The 9,441-nt window shown below is 37.6% G+C and overlaps 1 protein-coding gene across 1 annotated transcript in view; it reads right to left on the reverse strand.

Moving 5' to 3' along the window:
- The window catches only part of map1aa (microtubule-associated protein 1Aa), a 35,838-nt gene extending 28,519 nt beyond the window's left edge, over positions 1-7,319 (reverse strand). The window contains exons 1-2 of the mRNA XM_008406040.3: positions 7,085-7,319; positions 6,172-6,273 (exon numbers count right to left, since the gene is read on the reverse strand). Of these exons, the coding sequence (XP_008404262.1) occupies positions 6,172-6,273; positions 7,085-7,304 (322 nt within the window). The 5' untranslated portion in view covers positions 7,305-7,319. The remainder of the gene's footprint in view (positions 1-6,171; positions 6,274-7,084) is intronic.
- Positions 7,320-9,441: the final 2,122 nt, after the last annotated feature.

Here is a 9,441-nt window from a genome sequence, read left to right on the forward strand (position 1 = left end):
CTCTGGTTCATTTAAAATGGATAAAATGTGAATACCCTCTTACAGTCTTTCCAAAACGTGATGGACTGACTCTGAAAAGAAATTTTGAATCGATGAATTTTCATTGAACAGCAAAGGAAACAGGGAGTGAGATATTTGTTGTTGCCTGCATGGAGCATTTTTCTTACCCCTGCAGCCTCTCATCTTTCTGGCATAGTTCACATTACAACCATTAAACACTCAGAAGTCATGCATTAGTGTTAGTCTGTCTGGTGCGGATGGAAGAACCTGAAACAGGAGGGGCAACATCTTCAGGAACAACCGGCTGCATGAGAAGAAGGGGGCAGATCAATAAACACCGCTGAATTTTAAACCAGGACACACAGGCAGCGCCCACAATCAATAACGGGTCTGAGTTTTTACTACTATCTAAAATACATTTTAGATATATTGAATTACAGTGTTATTCAAGATGCACGTAAGTAGAGTTATGACTAGTCAGAACAAAAAGTGAGATATTGCAAAATTATTTTATGACTAGTTATAATTTAATAGTGGATATCTGAAATAATATTTCAGATAATCAGTAATTCATTGTAGATATCTTGAACTGAAGCTTCCATACAACTGAATGGTAAATGTGACGTCGTTTGATCTAGTCGAAATATAAATAGAGATATCTTAATTTACTAATCTGGACAAATATCTGGACGGTAAGCAAAGTGTGTAAGTGCGTTCCGCCGTAGAAACTGTGTTTCCGTTGACCGGAAGTCATCATACACATGCCTGTCCTAGCTAGCTACATTAGCTAAGCTAATCTTGCTACTTCGGCAGTCAGCACCATAGACATGAATACACTAAGTACTACAGTAAATATCACTGATATTTATCCTAGTAATACACAGAGGTGGGTAGAGTACTCAGATAGTTGTGATGTACTTTTAGAGTTTGTAAGTTAAATAGGAACGAGGCGAGAGCTATTTCTAAGCTTGTGGTTTGTTTATTGTTGTCATAGCAACTCCTTAGCAACTGCCTGCCAAGATGGCTGTCGGTTACAAAGGTCCCGAAATTGTGACGTCCCCTGAGAGCTACGTATTAGAATTACGAAAATACATTTGCTTTGTGGAAATACGCCATTTTTGAGAAAAATCACGGATTTTTGAGCTTTAATTAGGATTTATTTTTATTTTTTTGTCATATTGAAATGTATGTATTTTGCGGAGCACATCATGCGATCAACAACCAGGTGTTACTGCAGGCAGAAAAGACAAAGAAGACAACAGGAAGTGGTAGAAGGATGATGGTGCAGCATGTTTTTAATCATCATTCCAGATTTTTCAAAAATTAAATCTTCAAAACCCCAAAATTATATTAATTGATAAAATTGGTTTAGGCCTATCTTAACTCCCGACTCGTGTTTTCATTATGTTTTGATGAGCTACGTAAAACCTGTGATTAAATCACCAGGAAGCTGACAGCAACACAAGCTGCATGTGTGAGGTTATCTTCCGAAGGTTTCTGCTTTTCTCAGCACATTGCGATGATTTACTCTGCATCTGAGTGGCTCCTGAGGCAGAAATCAATAGAGGAAGAATACAGTGGGCCAAACATGTGCAGCGTGGGAGAGAAAGTCATAAAAAGCTCTTCTGTTGGTTCAGCAACACAAAATTAAATCTCCCCACTGAGAGAAAATGACATAAAGACCAGACAAAAATGACATTACATGAGTTGTAACAGTTATGCTGTGTCTGCAGTATTACATTACTGTCACTTCTCTATTACTTTTTTTTTTTTTCTGTGCCCTTTTCCCCTTTAAGGGAATGTTGGAGCTCTTGGGGTGCGTTCACACTGCAGCCATATATCAATGGCATGTTCAGATTTTTTGGCAATTCAGATTTTCTTGCCGGGGCCGTTCACACTGCCAGTAAATGCGACCTGAAAGTGTCCCGCATGCGCACTAGAGGGCGCCATAGCGTCAGCGTTCTCAGTGTTCTGCCAACCGCCATAAGAAGAAGAAGAAGAGCTCAGTGTTTGCGGAAGTAAACATGGAGGCTAACGGTGTAGCTTAGCTTATATATTTGAAGTTGTTATCAGGCAGGAGCAGCAAATTAACAACTTAATCCTCATATAATCCGTCATGGTTGTTGTTTTTCTTCCCACTTGCTCGTATCAGGAGCAGAATAGTGAGATTTGTTGAGAATCAGTGACTCAGAATAATGCGACCTGGACGTTATGGTCGCATTTGAATCGGATACGTATCGGATATGGGTCACATTCGAAAAGAATCCGACCTGTGCTGTTCACACTGCCAGGAAAAGATCGGATACAGGTCGCATTACGTCAAAAAAATCGGAATTGAGTCACTTCAGGCTGCAGTGTGAACGCAGCCTGAAGTGACTCAATTCCGATTTTTTGGCAATTCCGATTTTCTTGCCGGGGTCGTTCACACTGCCAGTAAATGCGACCTGTATGTGTTCTGCAGTCAAAACGAGCAAACGACCTGAAAGTGTCCCGCATGCGCACTAGAGGGCGCCATAGCGTCAGCATTCTCAGTGTTCTGCCAACCGCCATAAGAAGATCGGATATGGGTCACATTTGAAAAGAATCCGACCTGTGCTGTTCACACTGCCATGAAAAGATCAGATACAGGCCGAATTACGTTTAAAAAAATCGGAATTGGGTCACTTCAGGCTGCAGTGTGAACGCAGCCTTAGAGTGGGATTGTGGGAAAAGACTGAACAGATTGAGTGAGTTTAGTTTAGAAAATTGGCGAGTCAGACCAAACAAATCAACACTTTCCAAACGGTTCGACCAAAAACTACCATCAAGCAAGGAACACAAATCGCCTAAAAATCACTTTTATCATTTAATCAGTTTGTAGCTGAAGTAATCAACATTTCAACCATTTTGTTCAAATGTTGATTTCAAAGTTAATGGACAAAATGTGAACTAATTTACTTCAGACCTAAAAAAATATTCTTGCATAGAATGACCACATGAAACTACAGAGACGTTTTTTTTAGTTTTAGTGATTTTACAAGATATAACAGTTGGTGGTTAACATCAGTCCATCGACTTCTGTCTGTATCCATTAAAAATAATAAATATCCTTAAACAAACTGCAGAGCAGCTGGTGGTGGGTAAAAACGAAACAGCTAAAGTTAAAACCATACAAAACATAGCAACTGATTTTGCTTTAAATACTGTATGTGCGAAGATAAAATAAGAAATGTAAAGAAAACACAGAGCTGACCCTAATACACACCACGGTTACTAGGCAACAGAAAGAGGGGGAGGAGCTGTCAGTTACAGGTTGCTATGGTAACCGCCAAGAGCAGCGTTAACAGAACCAGTAAGTTCTGTCAAGAGGCAACAAGTTTTTGACAAAACAAAATGAATTTGAAGAGTAAATAAATTTTGACAAACTTCAAAATTTTTAACAGGGATTGTTCTGCAACATTAATATTATTAAAATAAACCCCAGCTGTTACATATGTACATTAATTCATCAGAGGATATTTGTACACCAGATCTTCGTTAATGGCCCCTGATCCCCTGAGGGTCTCTGATTCCACCCGGTTCTGCTTCACCAGTTATCAGTCCGATGAGCCGCTCCACTGGGCGCCGTGTGGGTGACAGCTTCATTCATCCTCCTCTTCCTCCTCTCTTGGGGAGAAAGGAGATCTTTTATGTAGCCTGGCTGTCTGTGTGCCTCATCGTTCAGCGAGGAAACAGTGATGTCACCAGCCAAGAACCAATCACAGACCTCGATTGATGAACTGACTAAAGGCTCAGCGGTGATGTGTAGTCAAAGTCCGAGGTTAGGCCACGCCCCTTTAGTATGCTCAAAAAAATCACCGTTTTACCAAATTTTATCTCTTAAGATCATTCGGACCAGATTTGAAGCTGATTGATTCGAGCCTCAAGGAGGAATTGGATCCAATGTGGAGGCTACATATGGCCAAAACAGGGTCAGCAATTCAAATTCAATCCAAGATGGCCGACTTCCTGTTTGTTGTACAGCAATGGTTCCCAAACTTTCCAGCCTGTGACCCCAAAATAACACTGCCAGAGGCTAGCAACCATCTAAATATATATATATATATATATATATATATATATATATATATATATATATATATATATATATATATATATATATATATAAAATGTTTTCCCTCTACTTATTTAAAATTAATATGAATAATCTTAAGATTAACTAAAATCTGTATTAATATACAGTTTATAATGAGACATTTAAGGATATCTATGTAAATTTTGGCCCTAAGTACACTTCAGGAGTCGAATCACTATGATTCTGAAAATCGTTCACAACAGCCCTGTTAGTGTTTTTCTGCCTCTCCGGGGCCCCGACCCCTTTAAGAGCCCAGCAGAGTATAGAACTAGAGAGTTTTTTAGATAGACATTGGGAATTGAACCACCTCAGGTAGCAATATATGACCATAGTGGAAAACATATGATGTGACATAAAGTTCATCCAAGTCATGAAAATGGGAAACAGTTTGATTGAAAAGCCTCAAAAACTGCGGCCATCTTGAAAAATGATTTATTTTTAGCATATAAGCTCCATTTTTATGGACATCGGTGTGCTGATTAAATTGATAGCGTTTTCAGCTGATATAACTAGTAAGAAAAAATGCAATAATGATATTGTAAACTAACAAATCTCTTTATATTCTATGCAATAAGCTGTTAACACACCTGCATGTTGTAGACGTGTTGCTGCTGTTAAATCCTCTGCTTTTCATCACATTATGATGACAGAATCACCAAAAATCTGTTATTTTCCTACCTGACAGAAACATGCAAAGTAGTTTTTAGATTTTACAGTATTTTGTTTTATTTGTATCAAAATGTATAAACTTCTTGATTTTGATTTACAACACTTTCCATCTGACAATTAATTTATCACAACTTTGGTGTATAAATTCACACATTGTTCATAATCCTGCAACATTCGTCCCACACTCCCATCATCTGCATGTTTCTTCTGATGAGGTTATATTTAGAGGTGTCATGATTTTACACATAATTACAGAAACACTTTACATGAAAAGGATCCCAGTAAAAACGAGTGAAAAGCCTTGGAACAAAATCTCAACCTGAGTATATTTTAGATGAATCTGCCTCTGGATAAACAAAATATGCTTGTGAATGCAAAATAAGAGAAAACATCTTATTTAAACTGGTCGTAAACAAAGAATGTATGAATTAATAAAAAATAAATGTATAAAACATGAATAAATGATGAAAAAAATTAAAACACTTCTGCATTTCATGAAATTGTGTATTTCCAGGTGACTATGATTTAAAGCAAATTAATTTTTTTATGTAAATGTATTTAAATTCTTCATATTAATTGATAAGTGGATTTTCATGTTGCTCGGTTCCTGTCTGCAGTTTCTTTTCACTTTCTTAGATCTTCAAGTGAAAACAGATGAAAACTGTTTGAGTGTTTAAAAAAAACCAATGAAGTCAGAAAATATCACAAATAATCAACTGATAAACCAATGTTGTGTTAAGTTAAGTGGGTGTGATCAGTTAGGGGTGGATCAGGTTGTTTCCTCTCTCTCTGCTCTTTGTGTCTGGGTTTGTCGGCCATGTTGGCGGCGCTGCCCCCACCAGCCGCTGCGTTAGTATTCATGGCACGGCGTCGGGAGAAACGGAGGCCGCTTTCCACAAGGTAAACACAAACGAGATGGGGGGATTTAAACCCCCTCTGAACCACATCTGAGGACTGACCTTTCAGATTAAAAGCACTTCCTGATGGCTTCTCCTCGCTGACCTTTCAGAAATGTTTCTCTGCCGAGCATTCAGAAATACTCCCTGAGTTATTTTAAATCAACATCAATAAGAGCAACTCACAGCAGGAAAAATGATAGAATAGATTCCTTCACTGCAAAAACACAAAATCTTGCCAAAACTATTAGCTAGCAGGGCCAGTCCAAGGCATATCCGAGTTAAGAGGCTGCTTAACTCTTAAATCAAATGAAAAATGCGGATTAATTCATTTTTACAAAGCAGCAGAAATGTGTTTTAGACAAAACTCCACTCATATTCTGTCCATCCAGACTGATCACAACCCACACACACACACACACACACACACACACCAGGACGTCCTGCTGTCGTTCAAAGCTTCTGCAAAATGATTGATGAACTGAGTCTGACCTTTGACCTGAGGAGAAAACTGAGCGGTGTGTCTGTTCCTGAACAGCTGCAGCTCCTTATTCAGATCGCAGACAGACAGGTCGACGTTCCAGGAAAGCAGACCTGATGCAGAGGAAAAAACATAGCGCTCACATTCACATTTCAGGTTTGAGGCATAAATCTGTATATTTTTGAGTTCCAGTATTTTTTTAATAATAATTTTAAAAAAGAGCTAAAAAGTACATCTTCAATATTTTTTTTAAAAATACTGAAATCTGAAAGTAGTCTGTGGGTCATATTGCTTTTCTGACTTGAAATGCAAAAATAATTTTTGTTGTAATTTTTTTTTTTTTTTACTCAAATAGTTCTTTTATCATTATCACAATATTGCCAGGCCTGTCATGGTAGCAAACTTTGCTGGATGATAAATTGTCAGAAGTTATTGTGATAAATGAGACCATTTTCAAGTAATATGACAAGAAAGTTATGAAGTGAAGCACTTTGAAATGCCTTGCTGCTGAAATGTGTTATACAAAATAAAATTTGATTGGTTGATTGAATGCATTCTCAAAGATAAATAAACTTTCAAGTCTAATATAACCCTGAAGTTGGACGACATTTTAAATATCCAAACAAGTACAATGAATTATAAAGACTCTGTAAACACAATTATTCTTCAAAAAAGGGGCTAGTTGAGACCAAAACACCAGACTGAAAACTTTTCATCCAATTTTTGGTAGAAAGAGGGAAAAGAGAAAAACAATAAATGATGCAAATGGAAATTATTAATAGTTTTAATTTATCATGCAATTCATTGATTTATTGTTTATTGCGACCGGTCTAAATATCACACACATGAAAGTTCCAGGGGCCACAAAATGGCCCTCGACCCACACTTTGAACACCCCAGTCAGAGTAAAGCAGTTGGTCTCACCTCCTGTGATCTGACTGCGCGCCGCTTCCAGGTGATATTCTGTGGAAATCTCTCCGATCGCGATCAGCACCCGGTACTTTCTGTTCCGGACCGCAGGGACGCCGATCCGGTCCGGTTCTGCCCGCTCCGCCGAGCCCGAGGTCTCCATGGTAACAGTGCCGGCAGCGGACGCCGAGCTCTCCCCCATCTCCATGACAACTGCATCCGGAGTGAGTACCATGACGATGCAGGATGGGCTCTGGGCGTGGCAAAGCGTCTGATTGGATGGGCGTGGATGTGGCTATGTGATGTCATGGCTTCTGATTGGATGGATTTCAGGAATAATGTTGGTCATATTTCATACGGGGCAGTAGGAGGAGGCGATGCAGAGACATTTCTAAATTTGAAAACGAGTCGATTGGAGATGATCCGTCTCGTTTTTCATGTTCAAACATCGGAAATAAAACCGGTCCGCAGATCAGAGCCGCTCCGGTTCTGTCGGTGTCACTGTGAACCAGGCAGCGCGTTTTCTGACGGACCTTTGTTCCCTAACAGAGACGCTTCTGTTCAAGAGATCCGCGCTGACAAAGAGGGATCCTCTTATTTTAGCCTTCATTTGCATAAACTGCAGCACAAAAGCTGCAAGTCGGCCATTAAGGTGACAATAACGGCACCACGTGACTGACATGAGACACAAACAGTGAGACACGGAGTGGCACCGTGGGTTCATCCAGTTCACACGAAAACTCAGATTATTATTTATTTATTTATTTATTTATTTATTTATTTATTTATTTATTTATTTATTTATTTATTTATTTATTTATTTATTTATTTATTTATTTATTTTTACCAAACCCAAATGCAAAGAAGTATTAGACACACAGGCCAGATATTTAACATGAGCTAAATATCTGGCTAAATTTAATTCAGTTTAGTTTAATTCAATTTAGTCCAGTTGAATTCAATTCATTACAATTCAGTTCAGTTTGATTCAGTTCAGTTCAATTTAAACGAATTCAGTTTAATTCAATGTAGTTTAGTTGAATTACAGTTCAGTTCAGTTCAGTTCAGTTCAGTTCATCCCATCCATCCATTTTCTTTACACCTGGTCGGGAGATGCTCAGTTCAGTTCAACACAATTCATTTCAATTCAGTTTTTGTGACTCAATTCAGTTCAGTTCGATTCAGTAAGATTCAGTTGAGTCCAAATCAGTAAGTTCAATTCAATTCGGCACTGTTCATTCAGTCTAGTTCATTTATTTTCAGTTTAATTCAGTTAAATTTGATACATTTCAATCAAATTCAATTCAGTTTAGTTGTATTCAATTATTCCAATACAGGTCAATTCAGTTAAATTATTAAATAAATTTTAATTAGTTCATTTCTATTCAGCTCATTTCAATTTAATTTCGTTCAGTTCACTCCAATTCAGTTCATTTTAGTGTAATTTAGATTTCAACACGGAGCCGTTTCATCAAAACACAGAGAGCAGCAGGACAGGCAGTGACTGGAGCATCCGACACTCATTCACACCAGAGACTGAAGCGGCTACAAAGGTTGTGTTATAAATGCATTATTACCTTTTATTGGAGGTTTTCTTGCCATTTTGAATCAAATAGAGAAAGGCCTCTCCACAGAATAATGCTGCCACCACCATGTTTAACTGTGAGCATGGAACGAAGAAGCTTGTCTGTCTTCTGCTATAATGTTGGAGGTTCAACCTGAAGTAAGAAATCAATAAAATATTTAGTCTAGACACATAATTCTCTTGTTGATTTTATATATAAAAAATTATTTAAAACAACTAAAAGAATCAATTTATTTATTATTTTTATAGATTAAGGAACTGAGTTTGATTTGTATGTTCAGATCAGAGGTTGTTGTTATTGATTCGTGTGACCCGGAGTGAGTCAGCAGTCTGCTGAGCGACACTACAGAGCGTCTGCTGCCCTCTGCTGGCGGGAGGAATAACTGCAGGGATTGATCGGTAGATTTCTTCACGTCTCCAAAGAAAGACAAAAATATATAACTTTACATGAATAAATTGTATCGAAATTGCTTAATGTTACAGTTTAAAATGTTTGTTTTTGGTGTGTATTAAGCAGAGAAAGCATTAGGAAGATTGTTTTATTTCTAACAAAGTAAACAACAAGGCGATGCATACATTTATATTTTCCATATTTAATAAATTACCTTGGAGATTTTTTATTTAAGGTCTAAGTTATGATTGCTTCCGTTCATCATATTTTATTTAAAACAGCATTTTATTTACAAGTTATTTAAAACAAAAAGTTTTAAGGTCAGAATAATATTAATTTCCTCATTTGTTGTTTCACTTTTGGTTTGTTTCCCTCTGGATTTGGATTCCTTTAAAT

The sequence above is a fragment of the Poecilia reticulata genome, chromosome 3 (assembly GCF_904066995.2).
Source record: "Poecilia reticulata chromosome 3, P_reticulata-male-v2, whole genome shotgun sequence".
Classification (NCBI taxonomy): Eukaryota; Metazoa; Chordata; class Actinopteri; order Cyprinodontiformes; family Poeciliidae; genus Poecilia; species Poecilia reticulata.